At 41.0% G+C, this 26,410-nt stretch overlaps 1 protein-coding gene across 2 annotated transcripts; it reads right to left on the reverse strand.

Annotated features, from left to right (window-relative positions):
* Nucleotides 1-23,671: 23,671 nt before the first annotated feature.
* Nucleotides 23,672-25,267, reverse strand: LOC147641875 (DNA polymerase epsilon catalytic subunit A). Of its 2 annotated transcripts, XM_086800568.1 has the most exons (5): nt 25,197-25,267; nt 24,985-25,069; nt 24,478-24,614; nt 24,195-24,277; nt 23,672-23,953 (listed from the first exon to the last, which is right to left on the reverse strand). In XM_086800568.1, the coding sequence occupies exons 2-5, from the start codon at nt 25,034-25,036 to the stop codon at nt 23,824-23,826; spliced, it is 402 nt and encodes a 133-aa protein (XP_086656694.1). In that variant the 5' UTR covers nt 25,037-25,069; nt 25,197-25,267; the 3' UTR covers nt 23,672-23,823. The 2 variants fall into 2 exon arrangements, with proteins under 2 accessions (XP_086656694.1, XP_086656684.1); XM_086800558.1 differs by lacking the exon at nt 25,197-25,267 and having other exon boundaries at nt 24,985-25,187.
* Nucleotides 25,268-26,410: the final 1,143 nt, after the last annotated feature.

A 26,410-nucleotide genomic window follows, 5' to 3' on the forward strand; every position in this document is an offset into this window, starting at 1 on the left:
TAAAATTAAAGAGGATGTATAAGCACGCCACCTACTCTGATGATGTATACATCCTGGACCATACTCCCTTAGAAATGTTCATAAGATTCAAAGAAAAATTTGTCAGGGAAACTAGTTTCAGAGCAGAAGCTCAAGCACCGGGCATGCCAGGTGTTGTGCCCAACAGCTCAGGGTGGCACAAGGCACAGCCAACCCACTCCACACGTTGTGAGTACCACCTCGGTATCACACATGTGGAGGTGGCAAACTGTAACCACCAGAGAGTCGTTGCTGCCAAGAACAAGAAGTCTAAGCTTAAAAGGGCAACTGATCACTACTGATAGAGATATACAAAGATAGACATCTAGAGAGAGATAGACACTCAGATAGAATGAATGTATGAAGGGTGCAACTATTGTATGCTCTCAAGTGATAGTTGATAGTCTGTGTTGGGCAATCACTCTGTATTAGTCTGCAAAACTTCTAGAAAGTAATCAATAGCAATGTTGCCATTTTATCATGTTTCTATGTTACTCTCTGCACTGTGTGGATTAAGTATGCAGCCTCTCTGTTTTAATGAACATGCTATGTATGTGTGAGAGAGTGAGTGAGATATTCAATGGTGAGTTGTGGAGTGAACTAAGAGTGTGAGTGAGATATTCAATGGTGAGTTGTGGAGTGAACTAAGAGTGTGAGTGAAGGTTGCTCAGTAGAGTGGTGTTTTGTGTGTCCCCATCACCATTTGAGAGTTGTGTTTATATCTGGAAACTCTGGTGGGTGACTGCACGTCTCCCACGGCATTTCTTAATTAGACTGTCACCCTAGACTGCTATCTTGCCATTTTGCTGAGAGGGAAATTAGAAATAGCCACAGCCTGAAAATCAGTGCAAACTGCTATAGAGAGGATTGTGAAGGAACAAAGCACGAGGGAGCCCAATACAAGCTTTAGTTAACTTCATTAAGCACTTAATATTAATGACAAAGAGCCCATTGAGCTTGACAAGACTATGGTGGCTACAAATCACAAAAACAACCTAGATTAGAGCACTATAAGTCAGCACAAATCTCTAATGAGAAGTGTGTACTTTACATAAGCTCTTATAGGTTGGTTTAGTTTTTTAATTGTTTTCTTTGATCCTTAGTCCACTCTTCATCTTATGTGAGCATTTACTCATTTTTTTGGGGGGGGTTTTCTCGTATTCTTCAATTTATCTCCTCCCTACATTTGGATTAATCTTATTGGTCCCATAAGAACCTTAATCCAAAATTTTTAGAAAATCTGGACCCTTAGGCTAAGGTCTTTTATGCATATTATAATTTATTTCTAATGCACCTTAGGAATTTCTTTTTAAACTTCTGTTTTGGGGGAATTTATTTTAATAAGAAGGGATATTTTTCCATCCAAAGATATCTAAAAACTGAATTATCTCTCTCTAGAATATTTTCTCTCTCTAGGCCAAAACAGGTAGAAATAAGATCTTTTATTATTCTGAAAAGGGGATTGATTACAGGGGAAGAAACTGGACATTTTGAGAGGCTGGGGAGGAATCTTACAAGAAGTATTGGCTTCCTCAAGGGTGACAAGCGAGCTAGTGGGCATAAGAAGGCAAGGGATTGTACATATTTTTTATTTACATTTTTTGTATCTCTTTCTCCTCCTTTTTAGAGGGTTAGAGGGTGGCTTCACCACCCCTTCCTCATCGACCCACTCTCCTCTCACTTCTCCCTTCGGCCTTCCTCACCGCCCAAAAAAAAACACCCACCTCGTCACCCCCTCTCTTGTTCCCTCTCACCCCCCATGCCACCCCCTCTCTCTCTCTCTCTAGCGTTCTCTCTCTCTTCTCCTTTGCCCCCTCTGCACCATCCCAAAAAAAAAACACTACCCGTTGTCACCCCACCAACCCCCTCTCTCCCCATCGACACCCTCTCCCACTCTATCTCTCCCCACCGACCACCTGTTCCCCTCATCGACCAAGCCCTCACCAGTCTCACCCCCTCTCTCTCTCACCTCACCGACCACCTAGCCTCTCTCTCTCTCTCTCTCTCTCTCTCTCTCTCTCTCTCTCTCTCTCTCTCTCTCTCTCTCTCTCTCTCCATCTCACCCGACCCACCTCCCCCATGCCCAGCCCGATCCCCCCTTTTTTCCGCACCCCACCGACCTTCACCACCTTCCTCGTCCCTTTTTTTTTGGGTTGCTCACCCATGCTCCCCCTCTCGTCGACCCTTTCAAAAAAAAAAAGCAATCTCCCCATCGCACCCACCAACCATCCCCCTCTCTCTTTCTCTCCCTCTTGCTCACCCCACCAACCATTCCCTCTCTCGGTCTCTTCCTCTCCCTCACCCACCGACCACCCTTTTCCTCTCTCTTCTCCCCTTCCCTCTCTCTTCTCCCCTCAACTCTCATCACCGACCAACCCAACCTCCCCTTCTCCCCAATCAAGCAAAAATTAAAAGGTAAACAAATCTTTCCGTTGTATTTTTTATTTTTATTTTATTTTTCTTTCCAAAAAAAATCCTCCCTCAATATTTATTTTTAATTTTTTCTTTTCCAAAAAAAGCCTCAATATTTATTTTATTTTATTTTTCTAAACCAAAAAATAAATAATAAATAATAATAAAAATCGACTCCCCTATCTTAGTTTTCTTTTTTCTATTAAAAAACAAAACAAACCCCCTCCCAAAAAAAAACACCAGCCACCTCTCTCTTTTCCCCCTTACCTCACCCACCGACACTCCCCTCTCACTCATCTCCCCTCTCTCCCTCCCTCACCCCACCGACCACCTCTCCCTTCCACCTCACCGACCACGGGCTGCTCCTCACCCTCTCACCCCACCGACCACCATCCCTCTCTTCTCCCCCTTCCCTCTTGCGACCCCACCACCTCCTCTTCCTCACCAACCACCCCCTCACACTATCACCCCACCGAGACCACCATCCCTCTCCTCTCCCCCTTCCCTCTGGCGACCCCTCTCTCCCCCCACCCCACTGACCAACCTGACCCCCGCTCTCTCCCTATCCACCAACCACCCTCTCACCCCTTCCCCCAGCTCACCGACCATCGCTTTCCCCCCCTCTCACCTCAAGTTCTCAACCCCTCTCTCCCTCCCTCTCTCACTGTCACCCCCCCTCTCATGCGCTCGCTGACCCCACCCGTCCCTTCCCTCTCCTCACCGTCATCCCTCGTCCCTCTCTTGCTCGGCGACCCCACCCCCTCTCTCTCTCATGCAGCCAACTCACCGGCCCCCTGTACGCAGCCCACCCCCCCTCGTCACCACCTCCTCTTCCCCACCGACCACCCCCTCTCTCACTTACCCCACTGACCACTCCTCTCACCTACGTGCCTCACCACCCCTAGCCCCCGCAGCTCTCTTTCCCCCCTCGCGTCATGCCTCATCGACCATCACCCAGTCCCCCTCTCTCTCTCACTCTCTCTCACCCCACCGTCAACAAACCACTCCCTCGCCCCTTTGTCAACTCACCATCACCAGCCCCCTCTCCTCACCAACCCACCGTCACCAGCCCCCTCACCGACCACGCACCAGCCCCCTCTCTCTCACTCGACCCAACCCCACCCTCGCTCCCCTATGCACCCCCCTCTCCTTCTCTCATCGGGTGCAACCAGTAGCCCCCTCCCTCTCTCACACACCTAACCCCACACCCTCTCCTTCGCCACCCCACCCGTCTCCCCCCTAGCCCTCACTCCTCCCTCACTTTTGTGTGCAGCCCCGACCCCACCCTCTCTTTCCCCTCTCTCCTTGTTGCGACCCTGCATTCCCTAGCCCACCCCCACGAATTTATTTTTTTTTAAAATCAACAACAACAATGTCTTTCTCCCTGCCCCCCCCAAACGTCTCTCAGCTTCTTTGGCCTGGACTAAAAAAGGATGTACTTAATCATGTACGTCAATGCCTGATTTGTCAGAAAGTCAAAGCAAAAAGAGTAAAAATGCCTGGGAAGTTACATCCATTAGACATCCCCCAGCAGATGAAGTGGGAATGTATGGATTTTATTACTGGACTGCAATCAGGTTGCAACTCCATCTTCGTGGTAGTTGATAGACTAACCAAAGTTGCCCATCTGATTCCAATAAAAGAAACCTACACTGCAGTGGATGTGGCCAGAGTGTTCCTCAAGGAAATCTTTGGCTGTGTCTGATTCAGTTAGGAAAAAAGCGTTGATTTCTTCAAGTTAAGTCTGTAATAGTTTTCCTTCTATCTGGTTTAATCAGGTGAAGGTTAGTTTAGTCTCTTGACCCCGTTAGAAAATTCGTTAAGGAAATCAAAAAGGTAAAATCATCCCCGTTTTCAGGCAAGGGAAATTTTCCAGGTTTCGGTTTCGGAATGACCACCAGATTAGTCTCATGTCCGAACATTCGAGGGTGAGGCCCCGAGTGGGAAACCCTACCCCGCGCAAGAAGAAGCTACTTCCGCTGCAATCGGGAATCCGGGTGCGCAGAGGGGGCGGTGGGATCTCACCTGACCACTCCGTCAGACTTGACAAGGCTTCTTGCGGAGTGCTATCTAGTGGCTGACACATTGATGGAAGCCTCTCGACGGATCACGACCATGGGACTCATTCATCAAAGAGTCCTAGGTGCCTTCCCCGACACTAACCGACACTTGCGTCCGTCGATCTATCTAGCAGAGCGGACCGCTCATCAGGAGGCTACAGCCCAGGCAGAGGATGCAGAGGAGGCCCTTCAGTAGTTACACGAGGCCATGGTCTAGCAGGATGGAGAGCTTCAGGAGCTTCGCGAGACGAGGAGCTATTTGAGCTGTACTTATCTCCCATCCTTGATGAGGATGCCATGGCAGCCATTCGAGAGTAGGAGCATACACTTTTGGTGGAGACCCAGCATCATCATGAGTCAGAGATGCAGGCCCTTTGGTTGGAGCATGAGAGAGAGCTCGCCACTTTGTAGGACGCACATAAGCGCGCTCTTACAGAGTTCAGTCACAACAACATGCATTAGAGTTAGCTGATCTCCGCCAACAAGCTTCATCTGTAGAGGATGACCTTTGCGGAGTTCTTGCGTCTCATTGAGTGGCGTCGTTCAGTTGGCCGTCCACACTCCAAATCCACCATAGGTCACCAAGGTTTGGGACTGATGCCTCCTCCCATGCCACTCATGATGGCTGATTCGGTCTTTTGTCATTTTATTTATTTTATTTTCTTTGTTTGCCTACGGACTAGCCATGGCCAACTTTCATTCTGTATCTTGTGTGCCTAGACTTCGTGCCAGAAGCTTTGCCCAGATGAAGTGGCCAGTGCTTATTATTGTTTAGATGGGTTTTTGTGCTTTTGTTGAGGTAACCTTCTGCCGGATGCATTGCCCAGGGATGAAAGTGGTAATACAGTTAGTGATAGCTTGCTGGATGAAGTGCCCAAGAGCTCCCTATTCAATCATTTTTTTTTTTACAGCTCGTTGGATGAAGTTTCCCAGGAGCCTAGTTGATTCATTTTTATTTATTTTTTATCTCTCCAGAAGGTTTTCCTGGAAGGATCATTGTATGAGGTATGCCTGGCAGCCTTGCTTACTTGCCAGCGGATATGTTTTTCCCAGAGGCTCACTTGTGTTTTCTTGGCATTCATCCTCTTTGAGATCCTCTTGAGCACCACCCCGAGGAGGAGGACACCCAAGGAGGAGTTAAGGGAAGCACTCTCGGCAACATAGACGGTCTGGGACATACTCTCACATAAGAGGACACTCTCTCGTGTATCACCTTGAGTTCTAGCACAGTCCTTCTATCGGAGCGGAGTCTCCCTTGTATCACTCTTTTTTGGGGTATTGTGATGGTAGTGTTGTGCTCTGTGTGGTGTTTTGTCTATCTCTTTGTGTGATCGAGGTGAGTGAGGTGTGAGTAGTGTGAGTGGTGTGTGTGGTGTGAGTGAGAGGCCTGTAGGGGTACTGCGGTGCTAGGGGGTGGTCGGAGAGCACGATAGACAGTGTTGAGCCTAGGTCTTGCATGTCTAGCCAGTGAGGTTGACTTATCCTTGGTGGGTATACTTCCTTTGAGAGGATCCACGCTCCCTTCTCCCCCAACCATAGGGTGTGTGGTGGTTGTCTTTGAGTTCCCTAGCAAGGACCGACGAAGTCATCCACAGTGATGTGGAAGGTTTGGGGCCCTCCTTGACTTTGGTTGGCACTGAGGGGCTATAGGCTTGAGACTCATGGGCATTGTTGATGATGATGAGGTTAGAGTCTCTTGTGGAGTGGCTATCGATGACGAGGCCTTTGAGCATGTGGTTGTCTCCTTTGATGAGGTTTGTCAATGAAGATGCATAGGATCCGGGGCCTTTTCTTTGAGTTCCTTATTAGCTATAGATGGTTGGGCTCTAGGAACTTCTTCAGGAATAGCTGCTGATTGCGAGGTTTTGGCATTGAACTTCATAGGTGAGGATGGGGTTGAAGGAGTAGATGCTTTATCGGAGTCGATCGTTGGATGTAGATGGTAGGTCATTGTGTAGAGGGGCTTTTGTGGAAGAGGCTTGTATCCTTTTGCGTTCAGCATCATAGATATCCATTAAAGTTGGATCCTCTTCCTTGCAGTATGGTATTGTCAAGTTTTTTTTGTTGACCATCATGATGACTCTATCGCTCTAGCAAAGCACAGTGGTGCTACTTGGGTAGCACAACAGTCCATTTATGCCCTAAGATCAAATCTTCTTCCAACTCATACTCAACCACAAAAAAACAAGTGAGGGGGTTAATTTCAATATACATTGTATGTTCAAAGTACCCCAAACATGGCATGTTCAAGTCTTGTGTAAAGGTAATCCTTTCAGGATGTGTCGTAAGTGTCGGTTGACCTAACAAATCCTATAGCTCGAGGAACATGAGATTGTGTTCTCATGTTGGATAAAGATGTGCTTGAGCTGTGGTGATTTTATTTGCAATTTCCAATGCAACCAAAATCCTAGGGATCTTTTCAGTACGATATGTTGGAAGTTCCAGAGCTCCTGCAAGGTTTCTTCCTCCCGTAATAGCAATTGTACATTGCTTGCACGAGTGTTCAAGGTGACTATTTTCATGGATTCATCTAGTGAATACAACGATTCACTTATCCAAGATCCACCAAAGACGACATCATTCTCTAGGAAATCTAGGGTAACATGAAATGTAACTTCCATATCGCCATGTTCGAGTAGTGTATCTAAAGGAACCTGGAACTTCAATGTTTTGTCCATTGGCTCCTCTTGCAAGACTATTGCTTGTAGGGATTAGTTTAGGTTGTCACAATGTACTCAAGTGTCTATTGTCTCACGATGTTATGACTAGCTCGAGGTAGCTCGAGGGCTAATCAATGCGCGTTTGCGCGCTGAACATCATTGCTTGTAGGGAAATCCAACCATCCCATGATAGAATCTTCAAAAGAAACCATGGGTGTTTTGGTTATTGTTTCAGCTTTCGATCCTATTTCTGTTTCATATTCCCATTCACTTTCATCCTCTGTTTGGGTCTCATCTTTTTCAAGAGTACCCAACGCATACACTGGCACACTTGGCCCTCTAACAATTCTTAATGAGGGCTATTTGAAAACTTGCGAATCCTCACAGTCCTATTTTATGGACTTCGTTATGTCCTTGTATAACTCAGGTTGAGCCATTAAAGGTGCAAGTGCCGATGTGATGCTGGCTTTATTATGAGAGAAGAGCATTCCTCCAAATGAGGTTTTGAGAGACTGTTTTTATCTAGTAAGGGAATTATAGAATTCCTCATCTGCTTTCTCAAGCCTATCGTTTGTACAGTTTGTTTCAAATGACTCTTCTGTAGAGAGTATGTCTTCCTCTTGAGAGGGAAAGCGATACTCCTCTAGGCTTTGTATCTTGGTTGCTGTTTTAGGTTTGGCATTATGAGGTTCAATCACAACCGGTGACCCTGTAAGACATTCAACCAAGCTAAGCATGCTCTCTTGAGCTTGCTTTTTGCGTTCTACATATGTCATGTGATCATTATTATCCATTTGGGGTGGCTGGGTGGGTTCTAGTTTCTTGATTGGTCTATGTGGTGCGCTGAGAGTGAAGAGTAAGAACTTGCTTCATCCTCACTTAGTGATGTACTAGAACTTGTTTCATTCTCTGACTTTCTTTGGTTTGTCAGTTTTCCATTATGTTTACCCATGCGACGAGATCAAATTTTCTTTTTGGTTGTTGTATCCTGTGTTGTACATATGAGTGTTGAGGTTTTTATGGTGGTCTTTGATGTGGATGCTTCTACATCGTGTATAGCTTTTGGCTCTTTTGTGTTTATGTCCCTTTTTGGGTTTATGTCTTATATAGACTCCTTTCCTTGTCTTTTAATTTGACCTTGGTTTCGATATATTTTTGTCCCTTGTCTTTCTTTGGTTTAGAAGGTTTTGTTTTCTCTTTTAGGTTTTGTTTTAAAGCATGTTCTTCTACCCATGTTGAGGTATTGTCTTTTGCTTTCCTTTTGACTGTTTCTCGTGCCTTGGCTTGTAAGCGTGTAAGCACATTCAAGGGTACTATGGATAATTGCCCATTTTGCACACTTAAGATGTTAAGAGTTGTATTTTGGCTTGTAAGCACATTCAAGGGTACTATGGATAATTACCCATTTTGCACACTTAAGATGTTAAGAGTTGTATTTTGCGAAACAAGTTGCATTGAAGCAACTCGTCTTGGGCAATCTTGGAACATGTGATCAATGCCATATCGGTCACACATTGGTCGCAAGGTGTCAGTGAGACTATGGGCATGGAAGTATTCCAAGCTGTGCAGTCTGCCCCACCTTGGGAGGTCCACGACAATAGAAACACTGAAGTGTTCGATTAATTGCTTCCTAAGTAGATTCTACCCTTTGGACTGTTTCTGTTTGGTGCATGGGAGATGGAGGTTTTAAGTCCATTGTGAATGAAGCAAGACACTTTTTAGTATCATGGTCAAAGGTTTTACAATATATGCAGTATAAAAGAATAGGTGCCTTGTATGCACAATGAGGATTGGGATGGTCGTAGTGATTACATTCAACACAAGGCATTTCGCTCCTCACTTTTAGAGGCATTAAGGATGTCTGGTTTTGAAGGTTTTCATCATGTCTTATAGATGTCTGCTGTAATGTTTTAAGCAAGGCTGCATAAAATTCGAGGAATGATAATCCCTAGATCGATCTTTCTTTTGCCATTGCTTCACTTGGTTTAGATGAGGAACACCTCGTAGCATCCTCATCTTCTAGCATGTTGTCATCTAAACGTATTGCTTATTTACAACATTGATCGAATGTTTTCGGATTGGATACAATGATCAAGTAGTGTAAGCTGTTATTCTTCAAACCCATCATGAAACATCTCCTCAATTGAACATCATTTGATTTTTCCCATGACTCACAACGTGAGTCCAAGAGTTTTATTTAAAGAATAAAATCTCTAATGGATTCATTGGGTTGATGGTTAATTGAATAAAGTTCTGTTACTGCACTCCATCGATCACCTTGTCTGGAAAAGCCATGTATAAAGGCTGATTTCAAGGTTTTGAAGTTTTCTTGAACTCACCGGCATCAATGCGATGACCCAACGACTAGCTTTTCCCTCTAAGCATAAGTTCAACACATGTACCTTAGTGGGGCAGTTGAGATTTCCAAAGGCTTCACATCTCTATTCAAACATTTGAATGAATTGAATAGGGTCTGCTGCTCCATCATATTTGCCCATAGTTTTAGAAATTTGTACGACCGTATTTTTGTATGAATCACTAAGGCTGTATGTGAGTGCTCTTGTTGTTGGAAGAGACTCAATGAGTCCTTGGGCCACCCCCCTTCTTAGACTAGTCAGTATGTCCAAGGTGTGGGCATCCAGGAAAGGGTTGGTACTTATAGGATTTGCGGGAATGCTAGGCAGGGGACCAAAGCCTTTTGGGATTGAAGTCATAGGGGGGTGTAAAACCTGATGACACGCTTGTTATAGGCATGGGCAATGGCATGGGGAGGTGAATTGGTGGCATAGATCTCAATGGCTCAAAGATTACAGCCATTGGGTTTAGTCCTTGTGTGATCCCTGGCACTCCCTCTATCATGGCCATGTCGGAGTGCCTAAATGCTCCTTGATGAGCAATTACAATTTTTTTTTTGCTTTTTATACTTTCCCACAGCCCGTTACAGCCTCAAGAGGCTTGGCGTACTCTTCGTTGGATCAAACATGTATCCGTTTGCCCTAATTAGCTTAGGCGCTATACGCACGTGAATGACCTGAGATATTTTTTCAGAAAAAGCTTATGCCTTATGGCTCACCCTAACCCTCCTTGAAACACATCCAAAAAGAGATTACCTGGTGAGCCGCAACTGTCGAGAGGATCTTTCCAATGGCCGAGCTCGTAACCCTTAAGGTCTCCAAGCTCTACAACTCCTTGAGAAGCAATTCCACCATGTCTCCCCCACGAGCGTTGTCACACCGCCACGTTGCACTATGGGACCTCGTCCCTTCTCTCACCTCACTTCACTCACACACACTCACTAGCATACATTAGGGAGAGATTAGCAAGAGGATTAGCAAGAGCAAGACTCAATTGCACAATGGGAGAGTCTATTGTATTATGAGAGAAATTCACTTATATACATGGCCATAAGTGTTCACACTCACTTAAATTGTGGCCATAAGTGTTCACCCTCACTTAAATTGTGGCTAGCTAGGCACCTTAGGCTCATAAGAGGCCTAATGCTATTACAATGATTACTCTCATAATATATCCATGAAGTACATCACTTAGGACTTCATCCTAACTTGCTACCACACGCTCTTGAAGTGGGAATCGCCATAAATACTCTGTCACACCATTACGGGCGCCCATCCAAGTTATAGCTTTGGACACCATTGCTTCGTATCTTGAATGTATGACCCTTTGGTGTATCTACCATGACTCCTTAATGTAAGATAATGGCGGTAGCTGTTGTTAATCCTAGAATTGTATTAACATTTTTTTCCTTGAAACACATCCAAAAAGAGATTACATGGTGAACCGCAACTGTCATGAGGATCTTTCCAATGGCCGAGCTTGTAACCCTTGAGGTCTCCAAGCTCTACAACTCCTTGAGAAGCAAATCCACCATGTCTCCCGCGAGCGTTGTCACACCGCCGCGTTGCACTACAGGTCCTCGTCCCTCCTGTCACCTCACTTCACTCACACACACTCACTAGCATGCATTAGGGAGAGAGATTAGCAAGAGCAAGACTCAATTGCACAATGGGGGAGTATGTTTTGTTATCAGAGAAATTCACCTATATACATGGCCATAAGTATTCACACTCACTTAAACTGTGGCCGACATGGCACTTTAGACTCATAAGAGGCCTAATGTTATTAAAATGACTACTCTCATAATATATCCATGAAGTACATCACTTAGGATTTCATCCTATCTTGCTACCACATGCTCTTGAAGTGGGAATCGCCATAATACTCCATCACACCATTACGGGCACCTGTCCAAGTTGTAGCTTTGGACACTATTGCTTCATATCTTGAATGTATGACCCTTTGGTGTATCTACCATGACTCCTTGATGTAAGATAGTGGCATGTTAATCCAGTTCTAGGATTAACAAGAGCTACTGCCATTATCTTACATCAAGGAGTCATGGTAGATACACCAAAGGGTCATACATTCAAGATACGAAGCAATAGTGTCTAAAGCTACAACTTGGACGAGCGCCCGTAATGGTGTGACAGAGTATTTATGGTAATTCCCATTTCAAGAGCGTGTGGTAGCAAGTTAGGATGAAGTCCTAAGTGATGTACTTCATGGATATATTATGAGAGTAATCATTGTAATAGCATTAGGCCTCTTATGAGCCTAAAGTGCCCGATCGGCCACAGTTTAAGTGAGTGTGAACACTTATGGCCATGTATATAAGTGAACTTCTCTCATAATACAACAGACTCTCCCATTGTGCAACTGAGTCTTGCTCTTGCTAATCCTCTTGCTAATCTCTCTCCTTAATGCATGCTAGTGAGCGTGTGTGAGTGAAGTGAAGTGAGAGGAGGGACGAGGACCTGTAGTAGTGCAACGTGGCGTTGTGTGACAACGCTCATGGGAGACGCGATAGAATCGCTTCTCAAGGAGTTGTAGAGCTTGAAGACCTCAAGGGTTATGAGCTCGGCCATTGGAAAGATCCTCACGATAGTTACGGCTCACCAGGTAATCTCTTTTTGGATGTGTTTCAAGGAGGGTTAGGGTGAACCATAACAACCACATAGCATGGTCACTTGTTTTGGATTATTGCCAAAGAGCAAGATGAGGTGTGGAAAATTGATCAACCTTGTGGGGAAGTGGGCAAATGAGGGTGTTCCTGTACCTCATTTTTTAGGTCACTGTCATTACTCGGTGGTACATTGGAGAGCTTCGGTCACGGTCATTACTCAATGGTACATTGGAGAGCTTTATATGGTTCTACAACTCCACCAGAAAACACTCATGGGTTGTGGATACATCCCAGGTCCTCGAGCCACTGGTCCCGCTCTTAGCATGTGGCCAATTTTCCACTGGGACAAGTATCACCAACGTTGAGATTGAAGATATTTGTGCAAGTGGTTCTATTTCGGAAAGAGGAAGCTCGACCTCTAATAACCAGACAGATCACTACAACACTCCAAGGTCAATCTTAGAGCGGTGTGCGTCCTGAATATAAAGATGGCAAGGTAGTTTGATGGAGGGAGAACTTAACTAAAGAGTTCAATGAAAAATTAACTAAAATGCTTGGGTACCCTTATCCTCTTGATCGCTTGCACCTGTGCATTGTCAACGTATATTGAAAGAATGTGTGTCCTTCCATTCACGTATAATAAACATCTTGAAGTGTTTGAATGAAGATGAACATTGTAACCCATACCATCTCTGCAGCATGTCCTCTTCATATGCATGTCTTTCTTAAGTTTATATGAACAGCTTATAGAGCTTGAACAAGCATGAACATCAAGGCTATGATTATATTCGACGTGAGGAATCAACTGACATCGAGACATAGATCTTAGGGTACATCACAAGGTTGATAATTCCAAATTCATTACCACATTTGAATCTGAGTTACATGCCATTCATCAAGTCATAGGATTTTCATGCTCGTTTGCGTGAGTGAAATTAAAAAAAACATACATAAATTATGGCAGGGAGTTGGCATAGTTCTCCCTAAAATTTTATAAACATAGGAGAATGTGTCCTTCCCTTGTTTTCCAAATAGCACTTTCGATATCGATTGTGGACCAAGACACCTTCGGTGTTGACGGCGGCGACCATAGTCCTATGTATTGATTCACGATACAAAACTCATTTTCAAATGTGGTAATGATTTTGGAATTTTTTCCAAATTGCGAGGTACTTTTGAATCCCCATCAAACATAAGAACGGGCTTCAAGCTCATTGATTGCAGTGTCAGTCTAGCATTGCTTCCAAGTATGCTTTCAAATTCATGTTCATTCGAGCATTTCAAATATGATCTACACTACACGAAGTATGCTACCCAAGCACTCACACAAAACACGGTAAAAGAAAAAAAAATCTTACATTTTGCAAGCTTAAGAGCATGGAGAGCACCTGGTTTTGATGATGATGATGAGATAATGTGTGTGTGTGTGCGTGCGTGTGCGCGCGCGTGCATCTCCTTGTCTCCTTATCAAATGTTTTTGTTTTTCGAAGGCCTTGCATGTTGGATCCTATCAAATGCAAACAACCAAAAAAACTGTGAAGGCATTGTACTAGGATCTGCATTAACATATTGCACATTAGATTCAAACAACCATCATTACAATTTTGTTGTGATAGCTAAACATTTTATGACTACCATGATGAAGTTCTGTCATTGCAAAGCATCTCGAAAACTCCAAATTCTCAATGCCATCATAGTATCCTAGAATCTCCAAATTCTCTATGCCATCAAAGTATTTGTCTCAACATTTTTGGGTGCCCAAGTTGATGATGCTACCACCCCATAGGCTCCAATTAATAAAAGAGATGAGTATTAGCAATAAAAACTTATTACTTTGTCAACCAAAGAGGAGTATGCAAATCGAATTCAAATTGTCCAAGAGACAACGTCACATGAGGAGGGAGATCCAGTTACTGCTAGATGAGGAGGGAGATTCAGCGGGCACAGCGACTGGTGTTTCTAGCCATGGTAGGAGGAAGGATGTGCAAAGAGGGAGATCCAGCCAACGGCTGGCATTTATAGCCATGGCAGGAGGGGTCGTCTGTGAAGAAGATGATCATGACAATGATGAAGGAGAGGAAGCGAGGGTTTTGGGGTGATGCTTTGAGAACGTAAAAACAACAGGATGCTTCCGAGCTGCTTTGAGAGGACCCCCTATTGCTAGACATAGCAATAGGGGGTGATGCTTTGAGAACGTAAACACAGCAGGATGCTTCCAAGCTGCTTTGAGAGGACCCCCTATTGCTAGACATAGCAAGATGCTTCCAAGCTACTTTGAGAGGACCCCCTGTTGCTAGAGCCGATTTGAAAAAAAAAGCATCCAATTTTTTTTAGCATCCACGTGGCCGGTCCAAATTTTTTAGAGTCCATGTGGCCTAACACGCTTGCTCGCTTTTGTGCAAGGGTGTTAGGCTACCCAAGGTAAAAAGGGAAAAGATCTCTCAGCTCAAGTGGTTTTGGAAGCAATCATCTTATGCAATGAATCACACATATTTTATATCGATATGGAGGGATCGTACGCTAAGGGTGTGAACTATTCATTCATGATTTCGAAGCTCCCTCGTTGCACTTCTGAGGACTTTCAAAAGCGGGAGAGCAAACACCTTACTTATGTGCCTTGTAGAACACATATACTTTTGTGTTCATATAAGTTCTCAACTTGGATGCACACACTCATTCCTTCATGCATTGAGCTGCTCTGTCTAAGGTGCAACTATTACAAGCACTGTCATGTCTCACACTACTGTGCCTTGACAATATGTCATGATGCTAGATGATATATCATAATCCCCTATAGAAAAGGATAATTAGGACAAATGAGTCTTGTTTTGTGGTGTTGGACAGAAGTAAGTTTTGGGTTTGGGCTATTTGTTCGTTTTTTGGTCATTTGAAACTATCATAGACTACTTATGCAAAGAGTGTATTGAGGACAAATGAGCCTTGTTTTGTAGTGATCCCGCTTCATATCTCCATCTTCTGCTTGAGATATATCTAAAGCCAAAAAGGTGATATTATTTATGCTAGCTTGATGAGAAAGTTGTGCTCTGCTGGCTTCTTGATTTTAACACAAAAATGTATGTTTTAATGTTACCATTGGAAAATCTAGTTACCGAATTTTTTGCACTCGCTCTCAGAGATGTTTTCTACTTAGTTTTAGTTGCTCAGAGTGTGTTCATCCTCTGATGACACCATTGGATCATAATATAAAGCTAAGGGCTAATCTTGGTGATGAGTTGGATGATGTTACCATGTACAAGAAGATGGTTTCGAGCTTGATTTACTCAACCATTACTAGACTGGATTTATGTTATGTAGTGGGACTAGTCAGTTAGTTTATGTAGTGTCCTAGGAAGCCACATTTGGATGTTGTCAAGAGGATCATGAGATATGTGAAGAACACTACCTAGTATGGTTTACTCTATGAGCACGGAAAGGATGTGATGTTGTATGGATACACAGATGCACATTGGGCAGGTAGTTTTTATGATAGGTCTCCTAGTGGGTATGCATTTAGCATAGTAAGTGATGCAGTGAGTTGGAGCAACAAGAAGAATCCACGGTTCCTTCTTGCTACTCCAACTCACTATGTAGTAGCAACCCATAGTTGCTTTATCTAGCACAGAGGCAGAGTATAGAGGAGAAGCTATGGTTGCATGTGAGGTGGTATGATTAAAAAATATATTTGGTGATTTGGGATAGGATCATGATGGAGCTATTGTCATACATTGTGACAACATGAATAGTATATAGTTAGCTAGTAATCTAGTTTATCATGAATAGTATATAGTTAGCTAGTAATCTAGTTTATCATGTGAGGACCAAACACATAGAGGTCCACTATCATTCATCAGGGAGGAGAAAGTGTTGGAATAGAGTTGACATATGTGGATTGAAGAGCAAGTTGTAGATATCTTTACCAAACCATTGGGTAAAGAGAAGTTTGAGTACTTCAGAGACAAACTTGGAGTAAATGAGATGGATATGGTGAGCTTGAGGGGGAGTGTTGAGAATGCAAGCTCATCAGGAATTGGTGTGGATAGCATTACTATGTGGACACTAGTCTAGCAGCATGTGTGTGGATAATAATGGTTGTGCCTGGGCTTTGGTCGAGACCTCCCAACTTAAGTGGGTGGTCCATTGTCTACCTCTATCCATATGTAAAAGGCAATGGCCACCCAACTTAAGTGGGTGCACATTGCCTATCTCTATTTATATGTATAAGGCTTGTGGCTATATCTGGATTTTGATACGTCATTAACCCCCGACTATACATAATGGGGATTTTGGATGTACAAAAAAGAGAACATATGCTTGTGGCTATATCTGGATTTTGATACATCATTAACCCCCAACTATACATAATGGGGATTTTGGATGTACAAAAAAGAGAACATATGCCTTCTTTACCTAAGAGGATAGCTCAAGCTGAGATAATCAAAAGATCAGGTCAAGGAGGTGATGACAAGGGAGTGAGGGCGAAGAGAAGCTATTCTGATACCAATTGTGTAGGAGTGGAAACAAAGGTGGTAGCAAGAGACACACACAAATGTAGCAAGCAAGAAAAGATAGAGAGAAGCATAACACTCAAAGTAGATTGATGGATGAGAATCAGTGAAGTACCAGTGAAGTGACATGATAAGGTCACTTACACATATTCATAAGAGTTTATGCACATTCTCGATGGAAAAAACCTCTTAAGGAAAAAATACCATGACCCATTACTGGCTTATTTTGGCACATCACCACCATATAAATGGCTACATATAAGTCACCTGTTATAAGTGTGGATTCAAGAACATGCTTTCAAGGATTATCCCAATAGAGTAATAACCATCCCAATGGTGGTAGGAGAATCAGACACATTGACAATCCTTAACTTGTTGAGTGTATAAGGATGAATTATTTATGCGGTCCCCCTTAATGCCATCATAAGGCTTGAAACCAAGACAAGGGTAGTAGCCAAGGAAACATTCAAGGTATCAAAGAAGCATAAATACTAAGCTTCAACTTTTCAAAGACTATTAATAGCTAAAGAGCTTGAGGTGCAATCCCCAAAGGTTGCAGTATTCTTGGAAGGCTAAAGGACCATAACTAGAGGTCTAAAATAAGAAAACATCTAAGACCACGTGAAAATGTAATGTATAAAGAAAAATGATGGCATGACCATTTACACATTGGTAGGTCCAAGCCCACCTCTTAGTGTAATGCATGAAGGACAATGATGTAGTCACATTGGCAAGTCCAATCACATCTCCCACAAAAGACCCAAAGGTTGTAGTAGCCCCTAAAAAGGTTAATGGATTAGAATTAGAGGCCAAGGCACCGAAAAGTTCTTATGGATAAGGTGGGATAATACTTCAAAAGTGATGAAATGGATGTTGTGTTACTTGCCATTTTATAAAGGAACAATGGTCTTCACAATCTTGGAATGGTGGTGCTAGTGTTAACATAATCACCAAACAAGGATTATTAGGAGCCCTAGGGAAGACCACCACTCGTGGTGACACAAGCCTTATAGTCAAGCTTGCCAAAAGGAATAGAACCAAACCATTGGATATCCTACAAGATGAAAAGATTAATACCTTTGGGTGAAGCTTCCACCATGCATTCATGGTGATGGATCTCTAGAGAAGAGGATCATGCACAATTTCCTCAAACCATTATGGAGATTAAAACCTTGTTGCCAAAGTTGAAGAACAAACCTCAACCTCAAGAACTCTTCATGGAAGTTACCAATAAGGAGAGGGTACCCAAGATTTAGCCAAGCAAAGTATGATACCCAAGAAAAGACCTAGTAGTCTAGATAGAAGCCTACCCCATGAGTGGAGATGTGCCAAGTGAGAGCCCCAAATAACAGAGTTTTACACATACCACAAACCCCATTAACATGAAGGCAAACTATAAGCATGACCAATTTACCACTTTCTACGGGTCTATATATTATTTTCTTTATAGAACTTAATTCATGTGTATCAATAAACCAAAGATTCTAAGATGTAGCTTTTCCATGGGGCCTCTACCTATAGTTGTAGTTGTATTTAACTTTTCCATGGTGCCTCTACCTATAGTTATAATTATACAATTTAAATTTTCCATACGGCCTCTACCTATAGCTAAATGTGCTCAAACTTAGCCAACTTTTTGTCTTCCGTGTCTCTCCCTATCACACACCTTTGCCACATTATCTCATCTTCATGCACACTATTACAATCTTCTCAGCATTAGCCTTTTTAACTCCTAATTTCACACACCTTTACGATGTCATCTCATCTCTATGCACACTATTGTAATCTTCTCAACATTAGCCTTCTTAACTCCCGATACCACCATCATTGGCTTAAATCTCTACCTCCACCTTTGTGTTGATTCCTTGTAACCCCCTTGTTCTAATGTCGATGTCATCTCAAGGGTGTATGACCCCTCCTAGATCAAATGGAAAGGAATGTAGTGCAATGCCGATGATGAAGCTAACAATGCATCCTCAGGGGGTTGATGAATGCAAAACCAAGGAGTCATACAATCCCCAGGATCAAATGGAAAGGATAGCAGACTCCCATACAATGATGAAACTACCTGGTTCAAAGGGAAATCCGAGCCATCCAAACTCTAGAGCAATGACTCCCCATCCACTTGGGTCGAATGGAAGATGTAGGGAATCAAGGTCGATGAGTTGAAGCTAGTCATGTCTCCACCAAGATCAAATGGATAGCCACAGTATACATTACAGATCCCATAGACCAATGTAATCATAGCTCCGGGTCAAAGGGAAAGCTCATAAGCCCGTCCTCATGACTAGAGTATATAAATCTGACATATCCACAATATCCACCAAATGAAAGAATAACCCATGGCTAAAATGTCTAATGACCTTGATGCAAAAAAATCATCGTGTATATATCAAGACCAAGATGTGCACCAAGATTGTATGCCACACACACTCATCTATCATATATCTCAAGTGTGGCATATGATGCACCCAAAGATAAATGTCTCGGCTCCAAAGAAAATAGGATCGTGTCGACAATCATGGAAGCTAAAGGAGCACATCTTATGGTCGGTATCATGTAAGAACAAATGTGAATCAATTCCATCATCCACTATAACACCACTTAAACAATCAAAGGCATGATCCACTACATCAATGTGTGTATGAGCACAATCCAGGCTATACACCAAATCCTCATGTGTAAATCCCTCTATGTGTGTGTGATCCTCCAAGGAAAGAACATGATCAACAAGATCATCATAAGCATCATTGTCACTCATCACTAAAGAATCACAACGTATCCACACATAGGAGATAAGTGGGATCATCCACAGAGTCACTAACCTTAGAATCTCTAAGGTCACTGAAGTAATCCTCATAGGTAGGGTCTATCTCCATCAATACTAGGTCTAAGAAAATACCCAAGTCAAATGTAAAACTCTCTAGATCCATATGTATAATCATGTGTCTCCTATGAGATCTCACCTTAGTAAAGTGATCACTACCCTCATGCTCAATGCATGACTGCTCAAATATATACACTATACCCACATAAATGTTTCCAGGTAAACTATGAGAACTAGGAGTAGTGGTATCATGAATGTGAAAGCCCTAGAAGAATAGCATGTTATATCTAGCATAATAAACTCAAGCCTATGCTCATGTGTATCCCGTGACTCCATATGTGAAGTATCACTAACCTTGTGTGTGCTAATGGATGCATCACAAAGAATCCTAATCAAGAAATTGTGCACTAAACTTATAGTATAGGATTTTTTAAAATGGTATTTAGTATAGATTCAAAAATGGTGTTTAGCATAGATTCAAAAATAATTAACACTAATCTCAATGCTAATCCACACAAATCAAAATAATACCAATCTTCGAAAACTATGTTAAACTTAATCTAAAAATGATTAAGTCTTAATCAAAATACCAAGATCAAAGCCGAGAGCTCTGATACCAATGCAAGGAAGCTGAGATAGCTCTGATACCAATGCAATAAAGGGATCTAGGGACAGAGATGAAGGTTGCCCTCGTGAAGGGAATACCACCATAGATCCACTCATCATAGTAGCACCTTGACATGGAAAGTCTACCATGATACAGCCATGAAAACTTGGGCCCATAAGCTCCAATAACAATAATGTATATGTCAAAATGGTCAAAAAGTACAATAATTATCTACTAACTAACTTATATAGCTACTTATCCTAAAATATGTCCACACTAGCCCATGCCCAAAGCCTATGTGCCTCAACCCCAATGTGTACATGTGCTAGTGGAAAAAACCTTTATTACAGCCACATCTTATCATCTTCATGCACACTACATTTTATCATCGATAACCTTCTTAACTCCCAACGCCACCATCATTGGCTTAAATCTATACCTCCACATTTGGGTTGATTCCTTGTAATGTGTTTTTTTTCTCTCAATGCAATAAAGCTCAATAGTGCCTTCAAAATAAAATAAATTACGACCTTCAATTGAAATTTCAAATGAAGATTATCCATATGTCCTTGCTATACCCACCTCATGTAGTCCCTACTACCAATATTTGTTTTCTATCTTAGCCATGCACATGCTCATTTCCTTACTATAGAAATTGATGGTGATGCACATTATGTGATTGAGGGAATGCATAGCTTTGGTTGGATACATATTTTAAGGTCTAAATGGCCTTGAGTCAAATCTTGTTATGGTAGTTAATGATGAACGTAAAAGTGTAGAGGAAGATTAAGAAGGGTAATGGGGTGATTTCATAGTATCGGGCATGACATCATAGCCACATGGGTTATCCACATGGGGGGTGTAGGTGTCACTTAAAGATGTACTAAGCCTCTCACATTTATGAGATGATTTGGTATAAAATATAGTTTTGTTTTGAGATTATTTTCTTATCGACTTACTTTTTAATTTGAACAATTTTCTTGGATGAACTTAGGAGAATTTGTAAATCGTTTAATATACATGAACTTACTTTGTCATGTAGAGAGCAAGACCTTTTTCTAGGTTTGTGGGAGGCTATCTTTATTTTTAAAAATAGAGAAATGGTTTTTTATATCAATAAAGGGGTTGACCTTATTGGATAGAATGTCTTTTTCTAGATCAAGAAGGAACATTTTTCTAGATTTCTTATATAAACATCAAATTAATTTATGGGTACAAGTGTTTTTGTATATCATTAATTAGGTATTATGATTTTATCTTTAAGGTTTTTCTACAAGGAAAACATAAAAGCTAAGCAAATTTGTTTACTTTTTTATTTTTCATATAGTGTCCTATGTTTAAAAAATTAGAAGTATTGCCCAAGTTGGCTATCATTTTTATAGAAGATGGTTTTTTAACAAAAACAATGCTTATGAGGCTTTCAATTGCACACAATGCAAGCTAGAGCATCTCTTTCGTAGAAAAGTTGTTTTAATGAGCACCTCTTTGATAGAAAAGTTGTTTTGATGAGAATCTCTTGGTAGAAAATTTGTTTTGATGAGATGTTTAGCATATCCACATAATTCTACCTTATCTTACTTGTACCCGTTAGAGTTTCTCAACTCCCTTAAACATAGGGGAAGTTACCCACCACACACAGATGACTACAAGCTCCCATTATGTTGTTTTCCCATATAGGCCAAAGAAGCAACTTTACAATGGAACATGTATGGTGTGCAAATAGTTCCACAACAACTCATCAAAGCTAAAATAATTTTTGGATCATAAACTTGGAAGAGGGTCAATCATTTATCTTGTTTCTTCGAGTCGAGGAAAAAACAAGGGCAATTTTTAGCCCAAGGGCTATTTTACCACATCCTCCAAAAAGTAGTGGGCTATTTGAAGATGAAGATTGTTGTCCATGAAATTTTAAAACATCCCAAAATCACTCATTCATTTAAACTTTACATACACTCTTGTTTATATATGTAATTTGCTAACCTAATTAAATTTCAGTAATAATTATTTATTTTTAGAGTGCAAGCTAAGTTTGTAATGACCATCATTAAGAAGCCCAACATTGGAAACCCTTGGTACATGATTAAGCTGCCAAGCTTCTCCCATGGGCAACTATATGTAACTATGTCACATGCAAAATCTTCCAACCACATGCAAGTATTGCTCTAAGAGAAATACTCTTCAACTAGCTCTCATACATCATTATGGATGGAATCACTACAAACATTATCTATAAAGAAGACCATGTGTGATTAAATTGATGTAACAACATTAGATTTTTTTCATTCTCCTCATTATCAACAACAAGCTTTTAACTTTTTAATCACTTTACCATGGTGTATATCTCCCCAATGATCATGATAACAATAAATTTATTTCATATCCTCACTATCAACAAGCTATCAACAAGCTTTTAACTTTTTAATCACTCCTACCACAGTGTAAACCTCCCCCACTGATCATGACAACAATAGTGCTAACAACATGTACTCTCACAGTGTAAACCTCCCCCATTGATCATGATAACAATAAATTTATTTCATATCCTCACTATCAACAAGCTTTTAACTTTTTAATCACTCCTACCACAATGTAAACCTCCCCCACTGATCATGACAACAATAGTGCTAACAACATGTACTCTCATTTCCTATCGCCTTCACAATTATACAACTTTGTGCTCTCACAAAGTCATTAATATATTTCAACTGCACCTCATCAACTCTCTTTCAAGTACTCACATGTTTACATGCATGCCTCGAAGTGCCTCTAGATGTATGCTCAATATTGGAATAGCAAATGTGCCACACCCCATAGTGGTGTGCACAACTTTTGCCATTGTATACCATACATTAAATTAATTTCCTTGTGTTCAAACTCAAATTTCTGGTTGCTCAATTCATTGTTATTGATGATACAGGCTATACCAACAAGCATGGGAGCAAGGCATATCACGAACTTGCTAAGGTGGAGCCCCTCTATTTAGAAAATGACATTAGAACTGTGATGATACAAATTACAAGAGACATGTTATTTGGAGAAATCCCTATCATGATCATTCATGGTTGGTCGTGGGGATCTGGTGGAAATCACTTACAATTATAAATGCAATGAAGCCTAACAGCACTTTGACATGTCCACTAAGCACTCTGACATGCCCTCTAACAATACATCATTTCACCAACATTTACTAGTGGGTAATAATGTCTTGTTTATATTGCTACAATTTGCCCACTTAATGGCCAATTTGACTTCATGCCCTCTTTTTTTGTTGGGACTAATAATAAGTATATATATTACCTGAGAACTGATTTTACAACTAGACCTTTTAAACCAACAAAGTCTACAAACTTAACACACCCCCTAATTACAACATTTCACTTCATTGACTTCATCATTCCTGCCCATCTCTAAAAGTATTTCAACTTCATCAAAACATATGATCTTCAAGGTAGGCTTAGGTAGGTATTGGGTGCGGTGCTTTGGTTTTCATGTCTTCATTTCATGTTATAAAAACTAACCCAAAGATTAAAAGCAAACCATAACACTCTCTAATTATAATTATAGTACAGATCAAGCTACTCATAAGATGTATACAAGAAAGTTTACATACAAAATTCCCAAAAGCAAGCAAAAGACGACACAACCATAATGTTTTCTTATATGTACTACACTGCATTACAAATCTAATCAAAGCAATCGATTAGAATTAATTACTAATTTTACCAAGAACTGATGATTTGCTGCGCGTTAGAGCTAATTATTTGTTGCTGGAGTGGGAGTTGGTGGAGCTGCGATGTGGAATTGCGCTGTGTACTTATAATTCGCAGCTTCCATGCGCTTCATTGCTGGCTCATTCAGAAACGCCCAGTTGGTCTTTGTCCACCTGATCATCATCATCATCCTCACGTAATTAAAACATAATCCATTCCGTGTTAGTGCTAATCAACAAACTTAACCTAGTTACAGAAATTAATTTGTGATGTTCTGTGTATTATAGCTTCAACAATAAATATACAATAATTTAGAACCCTGATGAGTAGATTTACGTGTGAAATATTAATCAAAATTAACATGAGGCTTAATTTTGTTAATACAAAACCTGTTTCCTACTGTCATGAACTTACCAGTCTCTAAAACTGTTGAGCTTTTCAAGCTCTTCCTCGACGGATGGCAGCTCTGAGTTGACAGTGGTGCTGTTCCCATCAACCTTTTGTGCAGAAAATTTGGAAAGAAATTAGGATAAACTTGCACAATTAGTGTAAGTTTTGACAAAACACACACACGATAAAATTAAGGTTTAGCTGTACCACACACAACGACAATGGAAATAAAGTCTGGAAATATACTTAAATCTGATAAACTGTGTATGTAATTGTGAATTTTGCTCTCTCTTTTTTTTGGGCTTACCGTATTCCTCTGATGGGTTTTCAATTCCATGGCTAGCTCCGCAGCTGCTCTTCGGTGCTCCTCCTCTGCATTCTTCTTCCTGTTCCAAAAATCCTCAATTTCTTCCCTTGTGAAGGAAGTGCTCCTTGCATAACCAGCTGCATTAAGTATTGTAATGAAGAGAATCATACAAAACGAAACAACCCAATTAATGAGAAGATTAATTAAAGCAAATCTCTGCACATTGATTAAACAAAATCACTAAGATTTACAGTTCTAAGTCTATTATTACAAAGTATGAAGCAAACTTGATCAAGTATGAGGATCATAGTGGACTGTCCTCTTCTCTGAAAATCTATTACATGCTCGCAGAGCTAAAACTTACAAGTAAGACGCAATTACCTGGGAAAATCCTGATTAAAGTGCAGAGAAAAAGTACGATTGTGCTTAACCAGTGAAGTAAAGTTGCAATTAATATCTCCAATTATGCTAAACATTTCAGCTGAAACACTAAACTTAATTAAGTACCTTGCTTATTGTTAAGTACAGGGGAATTCCAACCGGCCATGAGAGAACCCATGTTGAGTATGTTGATCAACAGATTTCGTAGAAGCTAACAAGGGAGGGAATCAATTGCGCAAAGCAGAAGAGTGAGATTAAAGCCGGTCAAAAAAAAGTGATTAATCGGTTAATAACAAGCTTTCAGGCGTATTAATCAAGGCTGAGTTCAAGTAGAAAACCTGGAAAGTCACATGGGAAAGCCACTATCTGTGGGGTGGGATTGGACTGAGGACAGTGATCATGATGGGAGTTATCCAATGTTTTCTTAACCTTTTTATTAATAGATTATAAATAACAATATCATTATTATCAATATATATATATATATATTCAAGCATGTACTTAATACTTATTTTAAAGAAATATATATATATATATTAAAGCATGTACTTAATACTTATTTTAAAGAAATATTCATTTAGGACAAAAAAAGGAGGAGATATCTATGTATCCTAGGTTGTTTTTTTTAATAATTAATTCAGATTCTGGACAAAAAAAGCAGGCAATTTTCACGTTTGTTTATTTATATTTTAAAAAAAAATTGTAATGAATGTAGGACAAAAGGAGGCCAACTGGTGCGCACTAAGGATGAGGACTCTGACGTGGAATGGTAGACTGCAGTCATTACAACAAAGCTTTTCTAAGGTTGAAACCTTCCAAGATTACTAACTCAACAGGCGCCCCTAGCATAGCATTTGTTATTATTCAAAACCACATATGAACTAATTAATTAATGTGAGAAAATTTGGCACCCATATATTTGCTCTTGCTACTACACCTCACATGATAATTTCTTCATCACTATTACTTTGCTCTGGCACTCTTCATCTACCTTACATCTCAATTTGGTAGTTTCTAGATGCCTTTTTTGTAAGCATGAAATTAAAATTACCAGGAAACAAAAAAAAAAGGAACAAGAAAATATGTACAAGATGGCTCACGAATCTTCTAGAGGGGATGCCAGCCTTTATATGTTATAATATGTTACATTAGACTAAATCTAATTTGGCAAGCTTACAATCTCTTTTTTTCCCCGACTAGCCTTTTAGGCCCAAGATCCTCCCATCGTAGTTATCGTTTTTTTTTTTTTTGTTATCGCCCATAGACACCCCCAAGATCCTCCCGTCGTAGTTATCATTTTTTTATCACCCATAGGTGCCCGCTTAATATGCCTAACATTTCAATTTGGTAATTTGTATATATTATTAAGCTAAATCTAATTTGGCAATGTTTATATCCCAAGGTTAATAGACACACACTCGGTTTAATAGTTTTCTTCTCCCAAGGTTCACGTCCAGATAATTCAATGATTCCTTCTCCTAAGATGAGTAAGTTAGCAATGTTTGTATTAAGCGAAATCTAATTCGGCAATGTTTATATCCCAAGGTTAAAG

The sequence above is a fragment of the Cibotium barometz genome, chromosome 1 (assembly GCF_041138505.1).
Source record: "Cibotium barometz isolate CiBa-2024 chromosome 1, ASM4113850v1, whole genome shotgun sequence".
NCBI lineage: Eukaryota > Viridiplantae > Streptophyta > Polypodiopsida > Cyatheales > Cibotiaceae > Cibotium > Cibotium barometz.